Here is a 26,843-nt window from a genome sequence, read left to right as displayed (position 1 = left end):
TTCATCATAATTAAAATAATTACACATATCATTTAGATAGTGGTTTTAATATATTGAAGAACCACGAGAACATACCTAGGTAAATGTACCAACTGTTGTATCGTATATCATCATAGAGATGGAAAAATACTGAATCTGAATCCTTTACAGTTGTAAAGACATCATATTTTTCACATAAAACGTTGGCAGACACTGGATTGTGGTGTGGTTGTCAGAAAGCAAGATAATTAAATCGAGTGCCATGAAAGTCGGCATAACAGTCTTAATAGCTGCATAGAGCTGATTACAAAATGAGTAATAGACAGGAATATCCACACAATTGGCCAACTACCATCAAAAAGGAAAACTAAACGAGGAAAAACAGCCCTTTAAAACAATAGCTACAACTGCGGACCAGACTCTAAGGATGGGTAAGTGCATAGCTTTAGATAATATACTAATGACATTCAACCAATTTCAAATGTCATAAATCCGAACCTACTGACATATGGACCGTGCTTTAAACAATCTAATAATAACACAACAAAACATTGTGGAGAGGAATGCAGAATAGTAAATAGTCCTAGCAAAATAATTAATGTGATTATTATACAAGGATTTTTTTTTTTAGTTTCAAATAATAATTGAATCAAATTAATGAATTAATTTTATATTATTTTAGATAATATGTGTTGGCTGTTGGGTTTTGATAATTGTTCATACGTTTTGCTTTATAACTCTACTTGATTACATTTCATATTATATATGTATAATGTAGTTAAATTAAACTGAATATAGTTATTATATTTTATCTTAGACCTAACATCGAGTGAATAAATCTTTAAAACTTAACAATCGTAATAAAATAATCTGAAAAACTGAGCTATTATATTTGTTTTTCAAATTAATGCTTGATGTCTTTTTCCTAAGATGCACACACTTTTTCTGTTTCTTTCAAATTATTTGTATCTGAAACCATAATTAACAAATTAAATTCATCTGTTTATAAAGCACAACATTTACATTTGTTATAGGTTTAAGTATGTTTTATATAATCAACCTAAGCATATTATATTATACCTGATGATAATAGCACAATGAATTTGAATTCAATGATATAATATTAATGTATAAGAAAAACAATTCTGAGCGAAGACGGTCAGTCAGTCTATGATATTACTAAGTATATTTGATGATATTATTGTGAATAAAGTAATTTATATGTTTATACTGTTAATATTTTTAGAGCCTTCTATTAAATTGTCAAGCTTTTCTACCCAACAAATAACATTTTATTGACAATTATAGAAAAAAAACTAATAAAATTGAAATTTGAAATAGTCCGTAGCAACATATAATTTTTATGAATTATTATTACGAATATGAATATAATGCCAGTTTGAAAAAAAATGTAGTTTTAAGTTTTGGTAAATACAAAGTTGTGCGCTGAAAGTGAATGTGTTATAATTTAATAAGTAAATAAACATTCCTATATTTTTAAAAATAGCTCCTTTAAGTATAGTGGTTTGTTTAAAGTGAGTTATCAAATTGAGTGTTTCACTGTGACACTATAAATGTTTTAATATTGTCCATCAAAGTTCCGAGTATTATTCTGACATTAAAACGTTCAATATAAAACTAGAAGTAATTATTATAATATTTTCATCTATCAATTAAAAATCTTTGTAATACATTTGAAATTGAAATTAAACTCTCAAGATGAATGATTGAAGCTACTAAAAAGGTAAGTAACCAAAATACTGAAATAAACACTATGTTATTAATTTTGATTTATGAATTAAATAATTGGTTCTGATAAATGTTTATGTTAATGTTCCACCTTTAACTCAAGCAAAGAAGCGCGATGTTGAGAAACTAGCCAATAAAACTGAAGTAAGTAGTATTTACCTATACTGCAATATAATTAATACTAAAATATATATTTCAATTTGGGTATATTTATAATTTCTTTAGACATTGTTAAAACTTATGTTTATTCGCTTAAATAATATATGATTATTATAATTATTATAATTTTATACTGTTTATATTTAAATTCCCTGATAATAAATTACTAATAATTATTATAGTACAATTTAAAATGGTATTAAAATTGTAAACAAATGTTACATTACTAATGATTGATAAAACATGGAATTTTGAACCTATAAGAAAAGGTGGGTACTCGTCTAATATGCTACCTACCATAAAATGGTATCTACCAAAAAACTGTATGCATGTAGTATGCTACCTACCGTAGTTATTTTTATTTTATTTTATTGCGGGAAAGTACATTTGAGTCATTATGATAAATAACATATTATAACAATTGTACAAAATTATAGCGTACTAGCCATTAAGATAACTGATCCACCAAGACCCATGATAACTTGCTTTTAGATATATTATTTTAGTTTGCGTTGTGTTCGGGTATGTGTGTGTCCTATTTGTTGCAAGTTTTACTTTTTTATTTGTTTATTTTAAAATAAACAAAAATGAACAAATCCATGAGCTATTTGTACGGGCATATGATATGTACTGAGGAAACATGTGTTAATTATCTTCAAGAGAGAAACTTGCTCCCAGAACTTGGAAGTTGTTCCAAATTAAAAGATGGTGTTATTTTTGGAGGCACGTTAAAAGAATATCAAAAAAATAATCGTAAAAGGGACTCAAATGGTGATTTATTACAAACTACTTATTAACGATGTCAAAAAAAAGGTTGGCAACTAGTAGTCCATAGTAGTCCCAAAGAAAAAAAGAGGAGGATAGAGAATTACAAGGGTAAATACATTTAATGAAATAACTATATTCATTAAAAAGCATATAGAATCTTGCATAAGTAAAGAGTCATTATTGTTGGGAAGATACAGGCCGCAGTTACTTGCAGCCCGGTTTATCTGTGGCAGTTATGTGTAAGAAAAAGAGGGAAGTTATAAATCAATCTGCTGCGTATCTAAGTAAATATAATGATAATTTTTATTTGAGTTTTGGACATTGAAGATAAGACGTTAATTCTAAACATTCAGTGAAATTTTCATACATCTACAGTTAATTGTTTTTGAATTACAAAAAAATAACAAAATTGCTACATGAGAAATCGTGTGAATATCTAATGTTGTAAAAATATGGACTTCATACGCTTTAATTTGATTTATTTGTACTTTTTTTTTTTTTTGTGACTGGATTTTTAATATTTTTGTGTCATTGTAACAATATTTTAAGAGCCTTATATTAAATTGTTAAGCTTTTCTACCCAACAAATAAAATTTTATAGACATTTATAGAAAAAAAACTAAAAAAACTGAAATTAGAAATAGTCTGTAAACAACTCAAAACATGTAAAAATATTTTGAAAATGTTACAAGTATATGAATTGATAAAATTAACATATGATATAAATATCAAGTATCTAAATTATTTAAGTGGTCTATGATGTAACAAAATGATTACTTAAATTGCATTATATTAATTGAGTTACCTATAAAATATTATATTATTTCCAACGGTTGCCTGTGGGTGCAAAATTATACTACCATAGAAAAATTACCTTGAGCACATTTATGCCCTCTCACCCACCCATCACCACTGCTTTCATGGCTACATATTCATAACGATCTACTTCTCAGGTGAACCAGACATTTTATCACCGCAAATTGGACAGGGACTAAACAAAATATAGAAATTATTAACCTTTATCAATACTACTATGAATAAAAATAAAATAATAAATTAAAAATATATACATACCCATTTATGAGTTGTTGTCTTGAAATACAAAATATTATATTACGCTGTTGACTAATTTCGGACAAGGCAAATTTTTCTTCATACCCATTGGTTTCCTCTGCTACAGTTATTCATGACAATTGTTTTATATGTCATGGCTGTATTGGTGATTGTGTCGAGAAAAAATGTGTTGGCGAAACAGACAGCGATGAAAAACTGTAAATAAAATATATAAATTTATCATTTTCAGCAGCAGAAACTGTACAAGTTTAATATATACCATTAGTTATATATTATGTATCGTACATTATGTAAGAAAAATACCAACATTTATTGGCATTTAACGACCCGGGTCACTATTTACTTTAATCATACATAGTTTGTAGTTGTAGTTGTAGTGCTACAAACGCTACCTCCAGGAATGTTTGAGTGAAGGAAGTAATGCGCTAGGTTGTAAAACGCTGTCAGTAATATTGCGAGACGAGTTCCTTCTCTCTTGGAACGGAGTATAGACTGACCTGTAAAAAAAAAATGTAATATGAATATTGACGATATTTTAAACTAGAAAGACTTACCAAATTATTATTAAATTACTATTGTTATAAATAATTTGTTTAACTGGAGTTGATTGTTCGTTATTTATATTTTCATTTCTCGGCAGTAAATATTTTTGATTCGCTGCCTACACATCCACTGTCCTATGTTCTTCTTAAAAACAGTTACATTTGTAAAAATGTCTAAGTTGGTTTAATTGTATTAGCAAGTCGCAGTTACCTGTTTCATTTCCTGATCGGGAATTTCTCTTCCCAGGAAATTGGCCGGGGCCTGTTTTCTTCTGCCGCTCTCATTATTTACTTCTCATATTAACTCCGGAGGAGTCCATCTTATTTGCTTCCTAAACACCTTCAGAATCTACTTCGTCGATGATGTCATCTTTTATTTCGCTCATCATGACGTCCTTGTCGTGAGGTTCTTCTATAGGTGGATAAACAAAATGCGTTTTCAAGAGTCGATACAATATAGATAAATATTATTTAATATGCAATGTAACACAGCATTAAAATGTGAAATTACGTCTTTTAATATAAGTAAGTACCTAAACGAAGAAGTATTTATAGGCGTGTAAAATATTAATTAATTAAAAAAAATAGAAATATTGGTTAGGTATCTGTTTTCTTATTGAATTAATTTTGATGTAAAAACAAAAATCGATTCACTTTATTCCATAAAAATATACATTCATGTTCAAATGATTGTACATTTAAAATTAGGTAGGCACATTAAAACTTAAAAATTGGCAATACCTATTATGTAAGATCAGAAATATACCTATACTGTTACTGACGCACTATCGCGGATCTATCAAAGTTGAATCTTTAGCCGGCTTCGCAACACTGGCGGACGTGCGCCTCCGTGAGTGAAACATTTAATTGTGTTCTGGGAGTGGGTACCTACTTATGAACTACTTAAGAGTCTTAGGAATGAATAATATCGCCGGAAGTTTCGTGTTCAAAGGACCAAATACCTAATTATTATTGAATGGCAAAACAAACTATGTACCAATACAAATTAGCATGGGTATGATCATAACATCCTAACAATCAAATATCCAATATAGGTACCTACCTCTAATAAACTTATATACCTACTTACTGTATAAACCGTGCTGGGCTGTGGCCTGTGGCATAAAATAACATTATAACGTATGCAGGCCACGCCAGAGAAATACAATAATTAATAAACAAACGATAATTTCTTATCTGAAACGCGGTGGTGATAAGGACGACATCGTTTTTCGGACAAGTAGTGTCAAAAATCGCGACACATGTACATGCGTGTACGCCCCCTGAGCAGGTGGTAACGAACGCGCTCTATAAATCTATAGGACTGTAAATTGTAATATACGTTATAATATTATAAAGCTCATTCGAGTATTTTCAGGGGGCTTTGTCGTCTACAATAAATTGTCATTGTTTGTCCCGTATTGTCAGATTTGCTCATGCAGACGCTTGGCCCGCGACCGCGGTAACCTAACCGTGGATGGCCAACGATGTGCTTGTGACTGCTCGACAGTGACGTAGGTACCATGTTGACGGGCGGCGACGCTGTGAACGAACAAACGAACCACACGATTCACCGGTGCGCCACGGCCGGTAACGGTAACGAATAACAACATACGGCGACCTGCACGCGGACTGCGGAGTACACGGCTAGGACAAACACCGACGATCGCGTTGACGATGACGTGGGCGTTTTGGTACGGAAGCGTCGCGTCTGGAGCGCGAAACACGATTCGAAGCTGAAAGGGAAACGACGAGAGCGGCGCGAACAGTTGATTCACCAATGGTTTCGGAAAACCTCGGTCGGCCATCGCGCAAACGACGACGAACGCCAACAAATCGAGAACAGCGTACGGCCGGACGTCGTCGTGTTAGTAGGTACCGGCGGTGCCGTGGGGAACTGGTTCGGCGGTGGCGACTGTCGATAACCGATAGCCACTCGCTAGAGGTGCGCAGCTATGATGATGACGGCAGGAGGGGAATGTTCGCGAATGTTCGAACGCCCGCAGCGACTCTGCAAGTGACGGCGCGCACACCGCACAAACACATAGGTACATAAGTAATAACTTATCCATTTAAATATTTTATTGTTATTTCACTTTATATTCGACTTTCAAAATAAACAAAAAAATGTTGTACATTAAAATTATTTCGTAACGTCTCGCACGACGGCGTACCCAGATTCGGCGTGGAGCGTACATTGACAAGACTGGTAATAGGTCGTCAACACACAGTCGAGATTCGGAAATCGGAGCGTGTGGGATTTGTGTATTAAATCTGAAAGTAATCAACTCGTGGTTTATAGGATAATCAATAAGTATTTATTTAAATATGGGTAATAACCATCAATTTACATCAGGTCATTTATCCTGGAGCTGTTGCGCATTTCAGTTGTCTCAGACCTCATGTGTACGCCAAGACAGCTGACGCAGCACATTCCCGAAGGACCACTCGACGAACAGTCGAGACCAAAAAAAAATTGATTTGGATTGCTTATGTCGCCTTTTATAAATTGGGTAGGCAACCTAATATGCACGACGACAACGATGACCTCAGATTAGGAAAGGGACGTGAGGTGTTGAGGAGAACAAGATTTTAGAGTTTAGTTATTGGGGGGGGGGGGTCTCCGTAGTCGGTTAGGACAGGTGCAATGACCACGGAGCTCACATGAGTTGGCTAAACCTTAATGACTAAGCTTAAACTAAAAGTCTTGACGTGGACCCGGACAGCCTGCCCACATTGGAGACACCCGTTGAATGCGGATTCCGAAGACCTGGGCGGCCTCTCACACACTACGGCGAGTGCTGGCGGACTTACGCGGGAGGAGCTGGTACTTGGTGACGGTGAGGCGCACAGTGGGCGTACAAGCCGTCGGATCAGGTGACCCACGGATGGCAATAATATAATTAAGATATATAAATTTATAACTCACGGTTTGAATGGTAATAATTTGGCCGTTTACTTTAAACAATAATAATGAGCAGGTGCAGTGACGGATTTCAGTAGCGTCGCAAGTAACACCGCAGTAATAATAACAATTTGGTTGATCACAATGATCAGACAGTCCGATTGTACAGATCGAAATTAATAATATATATATAAATGAGGCTTGGTGTGTACCAATAAATACGTACACCCGACAAGATTGTAAAGAACACGAACATCACATTAACAAAAAGAACGCTGCAATAGCGGGACAATAAAAAATTTGACGAGAGAAAAAAAGCACACAAAAAAAGATATGACAACAAGGGCGTTGGCCGCAATAAATGATAATAAGAAAAACACAATAAAGATTAAGATAATACAACTAAAACAAAGACGATAAATATGGTGATTCTAATAATCAATAATAATAATAATACACAAGGAATATATAATAGGGTGAAGAGATGAGTGGAAGGTGGGACTGACCGATAAGACACTCGTGCCGTCGTGCTCATTAGCATATCGCTGATGGTCATTGTCAGCGCCAACATCACCGCCCACTTTGAAGGAACTTCAACAAGAAGGCACTGGACACAACTTGACAGCTGGCCGAGTTAGAACTCCAGACGACGTGTGGACAGTAGCAACGCGTGACACCCCGTCTGCACCAGGGTGGAGGTCCGTGATACGTCCGTATCGCCAATACAGCGGATGCGAGGGTTCCTTTATTAGGACAAGGTCTCCAACATTCAACTGCTTTCCATCATCAGACCATTTTGTTCGCAGCTGGAGAGTAGACAAATATTCATTTTTCCATCTGGTCCAGAAGTACCGGTGGAGATCAGTAACTAAGCGCCAACGCTGCATTTTTGAGAGTGGTACGTTTTCCAAACAAGGGTCCGGAAGAGATGTCGATGGGACCAGCGTTAAAAAATGGCTTGGCGTCAAAGCTTCTAAATCTTTGGGATCATTGCTAAGGGCACACAAAGGCCGTGAATTTAGAGTGGCTTCAATTTTTGTCAACAAAGTGATTAGTTCTTCACTTGTGAGTCTATGGGTTCCAATGGATCGAAAAATTAACGACTTAGTCGACTTTACTCCAGCTTCCCAGAGTCCTCCAAAGTGAGGAGAAGACGGAGGATTGAAAAACCAAGTAATTTGGTCCTTGGACAAATGATTTCGTACACTGTGTTGATAGGTTTCTGATGCGATGAAGTTATGTAGCGGGTTTAAAATATTCGCGGCACCAACGAAATTAGTACCACAATCACTATGGATCTCTTTGATCGGTCCACGACGAGCAGCAAAACGAGTGAACGCTAGGAGGAAAGTTTCCGTTGACAGGTCAGAACTGAGCTCGATGTGCAATGCCTTGGTTACGGTACAGACGAATAAACAAATGTAGGCAGAGCTCCTGGATGATGCGCGACCACGGGATCCTTTGATAGATATCGGGCCAGCATAATCAACGCCTGAGATAGCAAATGGTTTTATCTGTTGTACTCTGTATTTAGGAAGAGCAGCCATTTTTGGTTGAACCGTTTGAGGTCTAGTGCGAAAGCATGGAAGACATAATCGCAGCCGGGACCTAATAGCCTGCCTCCCTGACAGTATCCAAAACTCACGCTGTAAATGTGATTGGAGGGTCATGGCTCCTGGATGGCTTAATGCACAATGGTTGTGATCAATTATTAGATCAGTTAAACGATGACGGGACGGCAACAAAGCAGGATGCTTGTGAACGTATGGAATTTCTGCGTTGCGAAGCCGACCGCCCACTCTGAGAACACCAACTGGGTCAATAAACAGGTCTAAACGTCGGAGAGATTTTGAGCAGGGAAGACCGTTTGACAGAGCTGCAATTTCGACGGCAAACGCTTGACGTTGGACTAAGTAGACCAAGGCAGAGAGAGCACGAGTGATCTCTGTCGCATTTATAATGTTGCTAATTGGAGCGTCAGAACGGGGCTTGGAAAATCGAAAACAGTAAGCGATTACGCGAAGGATCTTCTGCAGAGATGACATGCGATTTAACAAATTGATTATCGGAATGTCTACAGTGACGGTGAGCACAGTAGGTACTCGAGCTTCCCTTGTGGGGGGCCCAGTGAAATCTTCAAGTTTGGTTAACAGTAATTTTGGCCATTTGTCTGGAGGACTCAGTAAAAATGATGGACCAGTCCACCACAGTGAGTGGTTGAGGAGCTCGGAAGGAAACAATCCGCGCGATGCGCAATCGACTGGATTCTCCTTCGTGGGAACATGGCGCCAAATTGCAGGTGTGGTTAAATCGTGGATCAGACTGGTTCGATTCGCGATGAATGTGGCCCATCGATGAGGGGAAGACCTAATCCAAACGAGAGCTGTGGTGGAATCAGTCCAGGCGTGGAGTTCGTCAATAGTTATGCGATTAGTGTAGGAGTCAGCAACCAATCGGAGGAGTTTCGAAGCCAATACGGCACCACACAGTTCCAGACGGGGAATTGTGGACCGCTTGAGAGGGGCTACTTTTGACTTTCCTGTTATGAGATGACAATACACTGACGTGACTGTCTCTACACGGAGATATACTGCCGCGGCATAACCTTTTTCAGAGCTATCAGAAAAGGCATGGAGTTGTACAGAAATAGCATGATCATAGGTAATACGACGAGGAATACTAATGGTTTCAATTAGCTGCTGTTCAGACTGATATCGGGCCCATAGGGAGGCAATGTCAGAGGGAACTGGGTCATCCCAGTTGATACCGGAGGTCCACAGCTGTTGCATGACGTGTTTTGTGAAAAAGGTCATGGGTGACAACAGTCCTAACGGATCAAAGACACGAGCAATGTCGGACAGAACAGATCGTTTTGTCGGTTGTGAGCTTTAAAGGAAAAAGTGTCAGCAGATGGGTCCCATTTTAACCCTAATACTTTCAAATCAGAGAGTTCGTCACTGTCGAACAAGACTGAGACGGACATTGCACGAGATTCTGGTGGGACCATTTGTAGAAGTTGTACATTGTTGCTGGCCCACTTGCGGAGCTCAAATTGAGCGAGTGCACAAAGGTTTATCAATTGGTCTTGACAGTTGAGAGCGTCTTCTTCTGAGTTTGCACCAGTTAAAATATCGTCGACAAAAGTGTCATTGAGTAAAACGTCAGCGGCCACCGGCCACCTAGCACCGTCCAGTGTAGCAAGATGACGAATAGTTCGCAGAGCTTGAAAAGGTGCTGCTGACGTTCCATACGTAACTGTACAGAGCCGATATTCATCAATTGGAGACGAGGGTGAAAATCTCCACAGGATTCTCAAATAGTCTCGATCTGAAGGTTGAACTAGGATTTGGCGGTACATCTGTTTTATGTCAGCCATAAACAGGTACTTCCAGAGACGAGAGCGGAGCAATACAACTTGAATATCTGGTTGCAACTTTGGACCAGTATACATACTCTCATTCAGAGAGGCTCCGGTTGAAGTACGGGCTGAAGCATTGAATACAACACGCAATTTTGTTGTCTTGCTGTCAGGTTTTATGACACAATGGTGTGGTATATAGTAATTCAGTGGATTGTCGCGTTCAGACACTGGCACAAGTTCCATGTGACCACTTGACAAGTAATCCTGCATAAAGTCTATGTACTGTTTTCGAAGATCAGGTTGTCGACTTAGTCGAAGCTCAAGGGCCTTGTAGCGTTGATGAGCATGAGTCTTAGAATCACCTAACACAGGAGACGGTGTTCGAAACGGAAGTGTAACCATAAAACGACCTGAACTAAGACGAGTAGTGGTTGAGACGTAGATCTCTTCTGCAACTTTGTCATCGGGACTTAAGTGATGAACTACAGGTAGCTCTTCCAACTCCCAAAACTTTCTTAAGGTTGCATCAAGGTTGCTGGATGTTGACACACACATTGTGGCCAGTGAAACAGGGGGAGCTGTGGTGGTCGGCCCAAACAAAACCCAACCGAAAATTGTTTTTAACGCAGTAGGCTCGCCTGCACTACCCGAAATGAGACTGTCGCATAATATGGACGGTAGAATGTCGGCGCCCAACAGCAAGTCTATGTCACCAGGAATGTGATATGACGGATCTGCTAAGGGCAAATGGTGAATATGTGTCCATTGACCAGGTGTGAACGAGATTTGCGGGGTTTTTCCTGTGATCTGTGGTACAATCAAAGCGTCAATACTTAGGCTGGGTGTTTGTTTGCCGTGAGGAGTCACAATGACAACGGATGATCCACAAACAGGAGTAGCAGTAGTGTTAGCAAACGTGGTTATACTCACAGGTGAACGTCGGCGATTGAGCATAAGAATGTCAGCCGATTTGCCCGTGATAAAGCTGGCTTGAGAGCCACTGTCTAATAGGGCTCTAAACGAATGACGATGACCATCGGTACCACAAATGTCCAGAAGCACAGTTGATAATAATACCACTTTCTGGGGGTTATCTTTTACAACTAACGAGACCGTGCGGGTAGGATCACCTGACTGGACCACCATGGAACTACTTGGTGGTGTACTCGTGGCTGGACTTGATTCAAAGTGTAACAAGGTATGGTGAGAACGATTGCACGATTGACACTTGAATTTCGAAGGGCACGCAGCGGACGAGTGTCCACAGCCGAGACAGTTGATGCAGAGACGATGGGTTTTTGCCAGCTGAAAACGATCGTTTGGGCCTTTACTAAGGAACAATTGACATTGTCGAATCGAATGAGGCTTTTTGCAAATTTGGCAGTTACTGATAGCAGGTGACCGATGACCTGATTCAGTGGATAACGCCGCACTGGCGGTCAACACTTTTGGTCCATAAGTGGGACGAGAGTGTGTAGTATATACCTTTTTTGACTGTTTTGGTTGGGAAGTACTAGATTGTAAAGTCGTTGAATAATTTCCTGCACGAGCTTCGGCTGACCGAACATGGCTCCTTAAAAATTCTACAAAGTCACTCGTGGCTGGTTGATGGCGATCTCCAACAGTGAGTTCCCAACGAGAGCGAAGATCATAATCTAGATGATTTTCAAAGATATGAACAAGAATCGGACTCCATTGGCGAGTAACAAAATCTAAATTATCTAGGGCCGCAGTGTGTTCAAGAATGGTCGTGAGAAGAGTTTTTATGGAAGCCGCGTCGTTACAATTGACTGTGTGGGGTGCTAGGAGGGCGTCCAGATGAATTCGAGCCAAATCACGCTTGTTCCCATAACGAGCACGCAACACTTCCCAAGCTTTGTTATAGTTTGCGGACGTCAAAGGGAGATGTGAAACCAACGATAGAGCTTCACCTTGCAGAGAGGTCTTTAATATTTCAAATCGCTCAACATCGGGAAGATCAGGAGCGTGGGACAAAATTGATTTAAAGAGATCTTCGAAACCCTGCCATTCAATAAGCACTCCAGAAAACGTAGGAAAGCTCCGTTTGGGCAGTTGATAATGTGACAAATTACTGGAGCCTGTTGTTTGGTTAACTGACAACTGAGCTGAGGATGTATCCATGCCGGGAGATAATGAAATATGATACACATCAGCAAAAGCAGCAAGTTCATAGTACAAATTGTCAAAATCGGCACTGAGGCTTAGACTCTCTTTATTATCTACGACTTCCATGGGGGCTAACTTTTTACTAACAGAAGATTCCATGACTTGGAAATCGTCTTCAGCAATTCGACGAATGTCATTTAATTCAGACAGCATCTTAGCTACTTTAGCATGTTTGCCCGCATTAGAACGATCGGCTTTATATTCACCGGCTGCAGCGACAAATGAAGTGATTTTTGCAATTGCACGGACAACCCGTGCTTTTGCCTCTGCATAAGTTACTGAAGGAGGAGTGACCATTTTTTACAACAAGTTACGGAGTTTGTAATTAGAATAAATCAACACAGGGTGTTGATCGTATGAATTTATTTTGAACGCAACTACAGCATTACGGACAGGTAATGACAATTTTTCTCTGTCACTGTTTACAAACGACGAATTCAAGCAGAACTTGAGCACCACACTAGTCGCAGTTTGTTAGTACATCCGGCCCGAAGGACCAAAAATATGTGTACGACAAGACAGCTGACGCAGCACATTCCCGAAGGACCACTCGACGAACAGTCGAGACCAAAAAAAAATTGATTTGGATTGCTTATGTCGCCTTTTATAAATTGGGTAGGCAACCTAATATGCACGACGACAACGATGACCTCAGATTAGGAAAGGGACGTGAGGTGTTGAGGAGAACAAGATTTTAGAGTTTAGTTATTGGGGGGGGGGGGTCTCCGTAGTCGGTTAGGACAGGTGCAATGACCACGGAGCTCACATGAGTTGGCTAAACCTTAATGACTAAGCTTAAACTAAAAGTCTTGACGTGGACCCGGACAGCCTGCCCACATTGGAGACACCCGTTGAATGCGGATTCCGAAGACCTGGGCGGCCTCTCACACACTACGGCGAGTGCTGGCGGACTTACGCGGGAGGAGCTGGTACTTGGTGACGGTGAGGCGCACAGTGGGCGTACAAGCCGTCGGATCAGGTGACCCACGGATGGCAATAATATAATTAAGATATATAAATTTATAACTCACGGTTTGAATGGTAATAATTTGGCCGTTTATTTTAAACAATAATAATGAGCAGGTGCAGTGACGGATTTCAGTAGCGTCGCAAGTAACACCGCAGTAATAATAACAATTTGGTTGATCACAATGATCAGACAGTCCGATTGTACAGATCGAAATTAATAATATATATATAAATGAGGCTTGGTGTGTACCAATAAATACGTACACCCGACAAGATTGTAAAGAACACGAACATCACATTAACAAAAAGAACGCTGCAATAGCGGGACAATAAAAAATTTGACGAGAGAAAAAAAGCACACAAAAAAAGATATGACAACAAGGGCGTTGGCCGCAATAAATGATAATAAGAAAAACACAATAAAGATTAAGATAATACAACTAAAACAAAGACGATAAATATGGTGATTCTAATAATCAATAATAATAATAATACACAAGGAATATATAATAGGGTGAAGAGATGAGTGGAAGGTGGGACTGACCGATAAGACACTCGTGCCGTCGTGCTCATTAGCATATCGCTGATGGTCATTGTCAGCGCCAACACCTCAGTTTGCGTGTAACTAAATATTATTTTCCAGCCAACGTAGGTAATTGTTTTAATTTCAGATTCTGAGCGAAGCAATGAATGTATTGATTTTACAATGATGTGTGTTTTTTTTTTTTTTTTAATTTTTTAAATTTTTTTTAAATTTTTTAATTTTTGTGTCTGTCATCACCTTTTAGGACAGTAAAAGTGCTTGGATTTTCTTCAATAGTAACTTTTCTGATAGGAAAGTGAATGTAGTTGGTACTTGGGGGGGTCAAAAGTAAACATTTCCCAGTAGTTTTCACAAGCGACGTGAAAAACAAAAGAATAATTAAGGAAAAAACGGGAATTTTTACGCAAAATCTGTTTTCCAGAAAATCGATTTTGGTTTTTGGTATTACTCTAAAACAAATTACCGTAAGGACATGCAATTTTGACTGAATGTTTATAATTGCATTTCCTATACACCATAACATTTTAGAAATATTTTGACTTATTTTGAGCTGTTTACCGACATTGTCAATTTCCATTTTTTTTAGTTTTATTTTAATAAATATCAATAAAATTTTATCTGTAAAATAAAAAACCTTGAAAATTTAATAGAAGGCTCCTAGGTTATTGTTTCAAAGGCAGATGAAAAAAATTAAAAAACCTTAGTCACAGTTTTTATTTATAAGCATTTCAAGTTAAAATTTTGACAAAATACGGAAAAATCACGGAAATTAGCAAATTATTTTGAGTTGAGAATTCATAAAATTTTTTCTTTTTAAATCTAAGATTTGAAAATATAATATAAGATTACTTATTAGTTTGTCTGCCTTTATCAAAAAAAAAAATGTCTACAAGAAACTTAAATTAAATTTTTATACCTAAGCGTCTGAAATTTATATTTTCACAACATTTGATATTCACTCGATTTCTTATGTAACAATTTGCTTATTTTGTTGTGATTAAAAAACGAATGACTAGATACTTGAAAATTTCACTGAACGTTTATATTATCATTTTCTATACACCATACAATTTTGAAAATATTATGACTCTTTTTGAGATGCTAACGGACATTGTCAGTTTTCAATTTTTTTAGTTTTTTTCTCTATAAATATCAATAAAATTTTATTTGTTGAGTAAAAAAGCGTGAAAATTTAATATAGGGCTCCTGATATATCGTTCTAATAGCAGTTGAAAAATATTGAAAATACATAGGTACAATTTTTTTTTATAAGCATTTAAAGTTCAAATTTTGACAACATTTATCAAATTTATTAATTATTTTGTAGTTAAAAATGTATAAAATGTTTAACTTTTATGGCTAAGGATTAAAAATTTAAAACAAGGCTCCACGTAAATAGGTTATATATAAATTACTGTATTCACAATAATATCATCAAATATACTTGGTAATATCATGGGCTGACTGACCGTTTTCGCTCAGAATCTTTTTTCTTATACAATGATATCATATCATTAAATTCAAATTTAACACCATCCATTACAGTGACCCACTTGTAACCTACTGTACAGCAGAGCGACATCCACTTATCCACCTTTTTATAATTTATATTATATCAATACAATCAGAATTATTTGTTTAAAATTGTTTTTCGTTTTGTCATTTATATTTAAAACGTTCACTGCCGATCGCCGATGTCAACACATAGTTGACGTTCGTGATGTTGCCACGGTGACCGACGTCAACACAGCACGTTTTTGACGCTATCCATTGTTTGCAGTAGCGTACGTAGGATTTTAGTTCGGTTAGTGTTTTATCTAAGTAAATAATTAGCATTATTTTTTACTTAACAGTATTAATAAAACTAATTATAGTTATAGTCTCAAATTTAGTCTACATTTACAGTGTTTAATCTGGTCATCAGCTATAGAGCCTCCCAGGATCATAATAAACGTGGTAATAATTGATTGACGATTATACACTATCGATTATGGCAGACGTTTATTATAGTAATGTTCTAAGTCAGCAAAAAAAAAAAAAACAGAAACTATGATTATCGACGTCTTTGTCATATTCAACAATTTATTTTAAATCTATTAAAAAGGTGGATAAGTGGATGTCGCTCTGCTGTACAGTAGGTTACAAGTGGGTCACTGTAATGGATGGTGTTAAATTTGAATTCAATGATATAATATCATTGTATAAGAAAAACGATTCTGAGCGAAAACGGTCAGTCAGCCTATGATTTTACCAAGTATATTTGATGATATTATTGTGAATAAAGTAATTTATATATAACCTATTTACGTGGAGCCTTGTTTTAAATTTCCAATCTTTAGCCATTAAAGTTAAACATTTTACACATTTTTAACCACAAAATAATTAATAAATTATAAATTTGATAAATGTTGTCAAAATTTGAACTTTAAATGCTTATAAAAAAAATTGTGCCTATGTATTTTCAATATTTTTCAACTGCTATTAGAACGATATATCAGGAGCCTTATATTAAATTTTCACGCTTTTTTTACCCAACAAATAAAAATTTATTGATATTTATAGAAAAAAAAACTAAAAAAATTGAAAACTGACAATGTCCGTAAACAGCTCAAAAAGAGTCAAAATATTTTCAACATTTTATGGTGTATAGAAAATGCTAATATAAACATTCAGTGAAATTTTCAAGTATCTACAGTCATTCGTTTTTTAATTACAAGAAAATAAGAAAATTGTTACATGAGAAATCGAGTAAATATCAAATGTTGTAAAAATATAAATTTCAGACGCACATAAAAATTTAATTTAAGTTTCTTCTAGACATTTTTTTTTTGATAAAGGTAGACAAACTTATGAGTAATCTTATATTACATTTTCAAATCTTAGATTTAAAAAGAAAAATTTTTATGAATTCTCAACTCAAAATAATTTGCTATTTTTCGTGATTTTTCCGTATTTTGTCAAAATTTGAACTTTAAATGCTTATAATTAAAAACTGTGACTAAGGATTTTTAATTTTTTTCATCTGCCTTCGAAACAATAACCTAGGAGCCTTCTATTAAATTTTCAAGCTTTTTTAATCAACAGATAAAATTTTATTGATATTTATAGAAATAAAAAACTAAAAAAAATTGAAAACTGACAATGTCCGTAAACAGCTCAAAAAGAGTCAAAATATTTTGTAAATTTTATGGTGTATAGAAAATGCTAATATAAACATTCAGTCAAAATTTCATGTCCCTACGGTCATTTGTTTTAGAGTTACACCAAAAAACCAAAATCGATTTTCTCGAAAACAGATTTTGCGTAAAAATTCCCGTTTTTTCCTTAATTTTTCTTTTGTTTTTCACGTCGCTTGTGAAAACTACTGGGAAATTTTTATACTTTTTGACCCCCTCAAAGTACCAACTAGATTCACTTTCCTATCAGAAAAGTTACTATTGAAGAAAATCCAAGCAGTTTTACTGTCCTAAAAGGTGATGACAGACACAAAAATAAAAAAAAAATAAAAAAAAAAAACACACATCATTGTAGAATCAATACATTCATCGCTTCGCTCAGAATCTAAAATCTCCAACAATTAACCCGTGTGTAATCAATATGATGGTAAATAAGATTTTCTTATAGAAAAAAAATTTCAGGGGGGGGGGGGGGGGGTCAGAACCCTAGAACCCTACCACTGCTTACGCTACTGATTGTTTGATCTATCCATGTTACGGCCGTCACTTCTACGTTTTTTAGATTCTGAGCGAAGCGATGAATGTATTGATTTTACAATGATGTGTTTTTTTTTTAATTTTTTTAATTTTTTATTTTTGTGTCTGTCATCACCTTTTAGGACAGTAAAAGTGCTTGGATTTTCTTCAATAGTAACTTTTCTGATAGGAAAGTGAATATAGTTGGTACTTGGGGGGGGGGGGGGGGTCAAAAGTAAACATTTCCCAGTAGTTTTCACAAGCGACGTGAAAAACAAAAGAAAAATTAAGGAAAAACGGGAATTTTTACGCAAAATCTGTTTTCCAGAAAATCGATTTTGGTTTTTGGTGTAACTCTAAAACAAATTACCGTAAGGACATGCAATTTTGACTGAATGTTTATAATTGCATTTCCTATACACCATAACATTTTAGAAATATTTTGACTTATTTTGAGCTGTTTACCGACATTGTCGATTTCCATTTTTTTTAGTTTTATTTTTATAAATATCAATAAAATTTTATCTGTAAAATAAAAACCTTGAAAATTTAATAGAAGGCTCCTAGGTTATTGTTTCAAAGGCAGATGAAAAAAATTAAAAAACCTTAGTCACAGTTTTTATTTATAAGCATTTAAAGTTAAAATTTTGACAAAATACGAAAAAATCACGGAAATTAGTATAACCCTCCGACGCATGTATTTATGCCTGTATATAGTAATACCTACTCGACGGCGGCGATATCGGCACTCGACTCTCGGCGCCATCCCGCGGCCCCGGGAATCGTACCGGTGAAAGTACGGCCGCGCGCGGCCTATAGATTTAGCGGGGAACGCGAATAAGGGGTGAACGGGGAGGTCCGACGTCTTCGAAAGGGGTAAACTCGAATTTTGAAAAAAAAGGTAAAATTTTCGTTCAATACGAATAATATGATAAGGCGAAAATGATAGCGAAAGGAAAATGACAAAAAAAAAAAATGTGAAAAAAAAATTCCGAATTTACACGGCCGCCGCAAATTAACTCCGATCCCGGTGGCCGGCATCGAAACCACGACCCCCGGGTCATCCGCACCAACGCCTTGCCTACCTACCTACCTACTGAGATGAAAATTGGAGTCGAATCTATGACTCTTAAGCCGTTTCGCCGTCCCGGCGAATTGCGAACGCGGTCTCGACGTCCGCAGAGTTCTATTGAGCCGGCGATCCCACTGCTTTGGGCAGCGGACGACCGGCTCCACCACCCTCGGACGTCGAAAACACGATATTCGCAAAAAAACGATGTTCCCCGTTACATTTATAGGTCGCGCGCGGCCGTACTTGAATATTTTAGAGCGCCGCGGCGTCGTCGCCGTCTTACCGATTTTTCCGACTTTTTCGACTAAAGTCGCGTCTCACCGCTCTCTCGAAAGTCTCACTTCCCCGCCGACGCGATATTCGCGTTCTCCGCTAAATTTACAGGTTGCACGTGGCCGTACTTCGTCCGGTACGATTCCCGGGGCCGCGGTACGGCGCCGAAAGTCGAGTGCCGATATCGCCGCCGTCGAGTAGGTATTACTATATACAGGCATAAATACATGCGTCGGAGGGTTATATTTTTTTCGCGAATATCGCGTTTTCGACGTCCGAGGGTGGCGGAGCCGACCATCCGCTGCCCGAAGCCGTGTACTTACTACGGGTAGGTATATTTTGTATGCCACACTAAATTTTTGTTTACCAAATTTGACTCACCTAAAAAGTGTAATTTATTATTTACCTTCTAATTATCTATTTATTAATTTGATTTTATGCTCATGATTAAATACACAATACCTACCTTCATAAGTAATATCAAATAGTATAGCCAATTCATTATACAATTTAACTTTAAATTAATGATTACCATTTCTGACTCACCAAAAAACTGCAATATATTATGTACCTACTACATAGTAAAGAGCATAAAATCAAATTAATAAACAGTTAATTTAAAGGTAAATAACAAATTGATATACACAGCTATTGCTTTTATTGTCTACCTTTATTGAGCGATATTTATTGGGCTCGATTATGTGGTTAAATATTAAATATGTAATACCTATACTATGCAGTTGGTACTTAATATATTACAGTTTTTAGGTGAGTCAAATTTGGCAATCATAAATTTAGTGTAGCATACAAAATATACTGCAACAGATTCTAAATAATATTAATACAATAACAAAATATAACTTATGGAATATATGGGACGGTTCTTTTATACTTGAATTGGACAATAGTAATATAATTTACCTACATTGTATACTATGTAGGTAGTACTAAATATATTACAGTTTTTAGGGCAGTTGATTGTTTGAGGTAATATAATTTGCTAATTATAAATTTTATGTATGATACAAAGCTGCTGCAGATACTATATAATACAATAATTATTATGAACTAATAGATCTAAATGTATTTAATTAAATTCTGGCAGTTAAATTGTATAAAGATATGGCTATACTATTTGATATAACTTATGTAGGTAGGTTTAGTTATGAGTATTAAGTGATCAATTAGACTATTTGATAAATAATTAGCTACATTTATTAAGCATCGTTCGATAGGTTCAATCATTAGCATAAAATCAAATTAATAAAATATAACAAATATACAAAGCTAATGCTTTTATTATCTTATAATAACTAAACTAAATGTAAACTATGTAGTACCCACTTCATTCATTACAGATTTTTGGTGAGTCAAATTTGTTGTAGCATACAAACGATGCTACAGATTTTAAATAATACAATATAAATAAACATAGTAAAAATGAATGTATTTAATTAATTTCTTGAAATTCTTCAATCTTTAGCATAAAATCAAATTAATAAATAAAAAATATACACAGCTACTGCTTTTATTAAATTGTATGATTATATGACTATAAACTATTTGAAACAACTTATATAGGTAGGTTTAATTATGAGTATAATATGAAATAAACTATTTAATACATAATAAATTAATTAGGTACTTGAATAGACAATAGTAACATAACAAACGTATAGTATGTTGTGCTTAATATATTACAGTTCAAAAGAGTTAATTGGTTGAGGTAATGTATTATGATATGACTATAATATATGGGTAGGTTTTGAGCCCATGTCAAACGATTATGTGGTTAAATATTAAATGTATAATAAAATATTTCAGTTGTTAGGTTAGTCAAATTATGTATATTATTAGACAAAATATAACTTATTATGTATTTAATTAAATTCTGGCAGTTAAATTGTATTATGATATGACTATACTATTAAACTATTTAATAACTAATATTTAATCAATACTATTTTATTATCTACACATTTATTGAGCGACCCACCTATACTATTTAACAAGGGCTGCATATATGGTTCTTTACTTGAATAGACAATAGTACAATATAATTATATAGTACCCACTTAATTCATTACAGTTTTTAGGTGACTTGATTGGTTGAGGAAATTAAAAATTATAATGCTGCAGATACCATATAATACAATATTAATAAACAAATAGATCTTCATATATTTCAGTAAGATCTGGTATAATGATATGCCTATACTGTTTGATATTGCTTATGTATAGGTACCAGTGGCGTAACTAAGAGGGATCAGAGGGCGCAGTCGCACCCGGGCCCGTTCGTATAGGGGCCCAAAGAAATAAAAAAAAATTATTAATAAAAATTTAAAACAACCTATATTTTTCTATTATAATATAGTATTATAACCTAACCTAACCTAACTTATTAGGTACCTTTAGTAAATAAAGAACAATAATTAATTTAGCGGCATCAAATAGTTATTACTATATACAGGCTTGAATATATGCGTCGGAGGGTTAGATTCTTTTGAGCATTATGGTTTAAGAGTCAAAGATTTGATATCAGTTTTCAACTCGATAGGTAGGTTGGTAGGTTTAGGCGTATGTGCGGATGACTTGCGGGTCGCGGTTTCGATGCCGGCCGCCGGGATTTTCGTTAATTTGCGGCGGCCGTGATAATCCGTATTTTTTTTCCGTTATTTACTTTTGCTATCACTTCCGCCTATATTATTCGTAATTAACGAAAATTTCAATATTTTTTTCGAAATTCGAGTTTTACCTCCTTTTCGAACACCATACAGTTCCGTTGAAACCTTAGTCGCGTTCCCTCCTAGATGTATAGGCTGCTCGCGGCCGCGCTTCGTTCGCGACGAATCCCGGGGGCCGATTGACATCGCGGAGAGCTCTGCCGTCGTGTCGCTATTACTATCTTATACAGGCTTGATTGAATATATGCGCCCGAAATGTTTTGAATTTATTACTTAATTTTGTGTTTTCGGCGACAGTAATGAACGCTGTCCGCTATCCGACACAGTCGGATTGCATACCTGACGACGTGACCTGGCCGTCGCATATTGTCTGCTATCCGACGAAGTCGGATTGCCTACTCGGACCACTGAGGTGACTGACCTGCTAGACACCCTTAAAAGACGATTGCTATATGATTTGCATAGATGCCCGAAATGTTTTGAATTTTTTTTCACGTAATTAATTTTTCCGTTTTCGGTGACAGTAATAAACGTTGTCCGCGATTCGACGCAGTCGGATTGCATACCTGACGAAGTTACCCAGCCGTCGCACATTGTCCGCTATACGACGAAGTCGGATTGCCTACTCGGACCACTGAGGTGACTGCTCTTCTAGACACCCTTAAACTACGGTGGCTATATGATTTGCATAGATGCCCGAAATGTTTTTAATTTTTTTTCACGTAATTTATTACTTAATTTTGCGTTTTCGGCGACGGTAATGAACGCTGTCCGCAATTCGACGCAGTCGGATTGCATACCTGACGAAGTTACCCAGTTGTCGCACATTGTCCACCATTCACAATCCACTATTCTTATCATTAACCCAGAATCCTTATCAGAAATCCAAAATCCTTATCACTAATCCACCATCCTTATCATAAATCCACTTTTCTTATCAAAATCTAAAATCCTTATCACTTAATTTTTTCACAGATCCCTATCACTAGACCTCTGTATCACCCATACACCGCGTCGGCTTCGGTTGACGACCAGACCACAAGACCACTGCGGCATCCGACATCGACAACACTCCTCACCAACCGGCAACCACGTCTTCTTCTTCTTCTTATAGTATAAAACAGAAACCCGAGGGCGCGGCCTGTGGCGAATTTCCGAACCAGCGTAAGAGACTACCAATGAAAAAATTCGACGGGCGGTCTCCCGGCGGCGGCGGAGCCGTCGCCGCGTTATCACTCCTTCTTATCACTTTTCGCGATTTCTTTCGATATTTTCAAAATTTCTTCACATTTCGAGTTTTACCCCCCCCCTGGGGTCCCCGGGCGGCCCCGCTCGGACCTTATTCGCGTTCCCCGGTAAATTCACGTACCGCGCGCGGCCGTAATTTTTTCCCGGCGGGCCCGCCGCGTGGGCCGTTACGTGAAAACCGAGCGCCGCCGTCGCGGGCGTTTTTTGCCTTTTTTTTTCGAGAATTCGAGTTTTAGCCCTCTTCGAGGCGTCCGCCCTCCCCGTTCGCGACTCATTCGCGTTCCCCGTTACGTTTATAGGTCGCGCGCGGCCGTACTCGAATATTTTAGTGCGCCGCGGCGTAGAGAACGATAGCGGAAAGCGCGGCGTCGTCGCCGTCTTACCGATTTTTCCGACTTTTTCGACTAGAGTCGCGTCTCGCCGCTCTCTCGAAAGTCTCACCTCCCCGTCGACGCGACATTCGCGTTCCCAGCTAAATTTATAGGCCGCGCGCGGCCGTACTTCGTCCGAGACGAGTCCCGGGGCCGCGGGACGACGCCGAGAGCGGAGCGCCGATATCGCCGCCGTCGAGTGGGTATTACTATATACGGGCATAAATACGTGCGTCGGAGGGTCCGATTTTTTTTCGCGAATATCGCGTTTTCGACGTCCGGGGGTGGCGGAGCCTGTCGTCCGCCGCCCGAAGCGGTGGGATCGCCGGCTCAAAAGCCCTCCGCGGACGCCGGGACCGCGTTCGCGATTCGCCGGGACGGCGAAACCGCTTAAGAGTCATAGATTCGACACGACTTTTCAACTCGGTAGGTAGGTAGGTAGGTAAGGCGTCGGTGCGGATGACCCGGGGGTCGTGGTTTCGATGCCGGCCGCCGGGAATTTCGTTAATTTGCGGCGGCCGTGATATTTCGGAATTTTTTTTTTTTTGTCATTTTCCTTTCGCCATCACTTTCGCCTTATCACTTTTGACGAATTTTCAAAATTTCTTCAAAATTCGTGTTTTAACGCCTTCGCGCACCTCGGACGGCCCCGTTCGGACCTTATTCGCGTTCCCCGTTAAATTGTGAGGCCGCGCGCGGCCGTACTTTGTCCCGTCCCGTCCCGCCGAGGCCGAGACGACGTGCGATAAGAGTGCCGCCGTCGCCCGCGTTTTTCGATAATTTTTTCGAATAGTCGAGTTTTAACCGTTTTGGAAACGTCTCACCTCCCGTTCGCGACTTATTCGCGTTCCCCGTTACATTTATAGGCCGCGCGCGGCCGTACTTGAATATTTTAGAGCGCCGCGGCGTCTTACCGATTTTTCCGACTTTTTCGACTAAAGTCGCGTCTCGCCGCTCTCTCAAAAGTCTCACCTCCCCGTCGACGCGATATTCGCGTTCCCAGCCAAATTTATAGGCCGCCTGCGGCCGTACTTCCTCCGGGACGGGTTCCGAGGCCGCGGGATGACGCCGAGAGCCGAGTGCGGAGAGCGGCGCCGTCGAGTGGGTATTACTATATACAGGCATAAATACGTGCGTCGGAAGGTTTGATTTTTTTCGCGAATATCGCGTTTTTTACGTCCGGGGGTAGCGGAGCCGGTCGTCCGCTGCCCGAAGCCGTGGGATCGCCGGCTCAGAAGCCCTCTGCGGACGCCGGGAAAGCGTTCGCGATTCGCCGGGACGGCGAAACGGCTTAAGAGTCATAGATTCGACACCAGTTTTCAACTCGGTAGGTAGGTAGGTAGGTTTAGGCGTATGTGCGGATGACCCGGGGGTCGTGGTTTCGATGCCGGCCGCCGGGATCGGAGATAATTTGCGGCGGCCGTGTTAATCCGGAATTTTTTTTTCACGTTTTTTTTTTTCGTTATTTTCCTTTCGCTATCACTTCCGCCTTATCATATTATTATTCGTATTGAACGAAAATTTTACCTTTTTTTTCAAAATTCGAGTTTTACTCCTATTGGAGACGTCGGACCTCCCCGTTGATGACTTATTCGCGTTCCCCGTCAGATTTTGAGGCCGCGCGTGACCGTACTTTTTTCCCGGCGGGCCCTCCGTGGCCGATACGACGTGCTTTACGTCCGCCGCCGTCGCGCGCGTTTTTTGCCGTTTTTTTCAAAAATTCGAAATTTAGACCTTTTCGACACGTCTGCCCTACCCGTCGAAGACTTATTCGCATTCCTTGTTAAATTTCTAAGCCGCCTGCGGTCGTACTTCCTCCGGGACGAGTCCCGAGGCCGCGGGACGACGCCGAGAGCCGATTGCGGAGAGCGCCGCCGTCATGTGGGTATTACTATATACAGGCATAAATACGTGCGTCGGAGGGTTCGATTTTTTTTGCGAATATCGCCGTTTCGACGTCCGAGGGTGACGGAGCCGGTCGTTCGCTGCCCAAAGCGGTGGGGTCGCCTTTTACGACGCCCATTGAAGGACGTCGAAATCGGCTTAAGAGTCATAGATTTGACATCAGTTTTCAACTCAGTAGGTAGGTAGGTAGGTAAGGCGTTGGTGCGGATGACCCGGGGTAGTGGTTTCGATGTCGGCAGCCGGGATTGAAGTTCATTTGCGGCGGCCGTGTAATTTCTGAAATTTTTATTCGTTATTTACCTTTCGCTATTACTTCCGCTTTATCATATTTATAAGGACAATGTTATGATTTTCTCAAAATTCGAGTTTTACCGCCCTAACGGACTCCGTTCGGCCTTGTTGAAACCAACGAAGAGTGTATATTGATCGATTGGACATACTACTTCGATGCTATTGCTTTTATCTACATTTATTAAGCAACACACCTAAATCGTTTGACATGGGCTCGATTATGTGGTTAAATATCTAATATACTATGTAGTAGGTACTTGATATATTACAGTTTAAAACACTGCTACAGATTATAAATAATAATACAATATTAATAAACAAAATATAACTTTATGTATTTAAATTCTGGCAGTTAAGTTGTATAATGATATGACATAATTTGATATTACTCAAAATATAGATACATTTTTTGTATAATTTAATTATTTATTCAATAAAATTAATAGATAAATGATAAATAACAAAGATTAATTGATAATATATGTACACAACTAATTTTGTTGTTGCGATGATACTAAACGCATAATGTTTAATACTGGATTTTATTATCTAATATTTATTAAGAAGCTATTATACATATTAACATATACCTATATACAAATTCCAATGTGTTGTTATTTAGTATGATATTGGCATGTCTGTGATACACTTTATTAATTATAATATCAATATTAATGCTCAGATCACCACAGTAGTATTCATATATATATATATATATATATATATATAATTATTGACGGGAGACACGGTAATACCTACACACCGGATACGTGAGAATACACACGATTCGTACGATTTACCAATTAAACGATATTTCGTCGTAGTGTAGATAAAGTTTAAGTGTTATAGATTTGAACAACATTTACAATTCAATTCGTAGGTAGGTAGGTTAGGGCTTTGGACAAATAACACCTAGGGACGACGTATCGAATGCGTGTCGGACGGTTAATAATAATTATAAATAAAATATAATAAACGTTACACGCAATGCTACAGTATGGCCATTATTAATTGATACGGGTTTGTCGGTCGAGTGGTGGCGTGCGGGGGACAACTTTAGCGACGCGCAA

The 26,843-nt window shown here is 38.0% G+C and overlaps 2 protein-coding genes across 2 annotated transcripts; both read right to left on the bottom strand.

Moving 5' to 3' along the window:
- Window positions 1-7,769: 7,769 nt before the first annotated feature.
- LOC132932643 (uncharacterized) lies at window positions 7,770-9,989 on the bottom strand. Its single transcript, XM_060999022.1, has one exon. The coding sequence runs from the start codon at window positions 9,987-9,989 to the stop codon at window positions 7,770-7,772; it is 2,220 nt and encodes a 739-aa protein (XP_060855005.1).
- A 14-nt stretch (window positions 9,990-10,003) lies between these two features.
- Window positions 10,004-13,021, bottom strand: LOC132932634 (uncharacterized). Its single transcript, XM_060999012.1, has one exon. The coding sequence runs from the start codon at window positions 13,019-13,021 to the stop codon at window positions 10,004-10,006; it is 3,018 nt and encodes a 1,005-aa protein (XP_060854995.1).
- Window positions 13,022-26,843: the final 13,822 nt, after the last annotated feature.

This window comes from Metopolophium dirhodum, chromosome 1, assembly GCF_019925205.1.
Source record: "Metopolophium dirhodum isolate CAU chromosome 1, ASM1992520v1, whole genome shotgun sequence".
Classification (NCBI taxonomy): domain Eukaryota; kingdom Metazoa; phylum Arthropoda; class Insecta; order Hemiptera; family Aphididae; genus Metopolophium; species Metopolophium dirhodum.
This window is presented reverse-complemented; position numbering and strand designations above follow the sequence as displayed.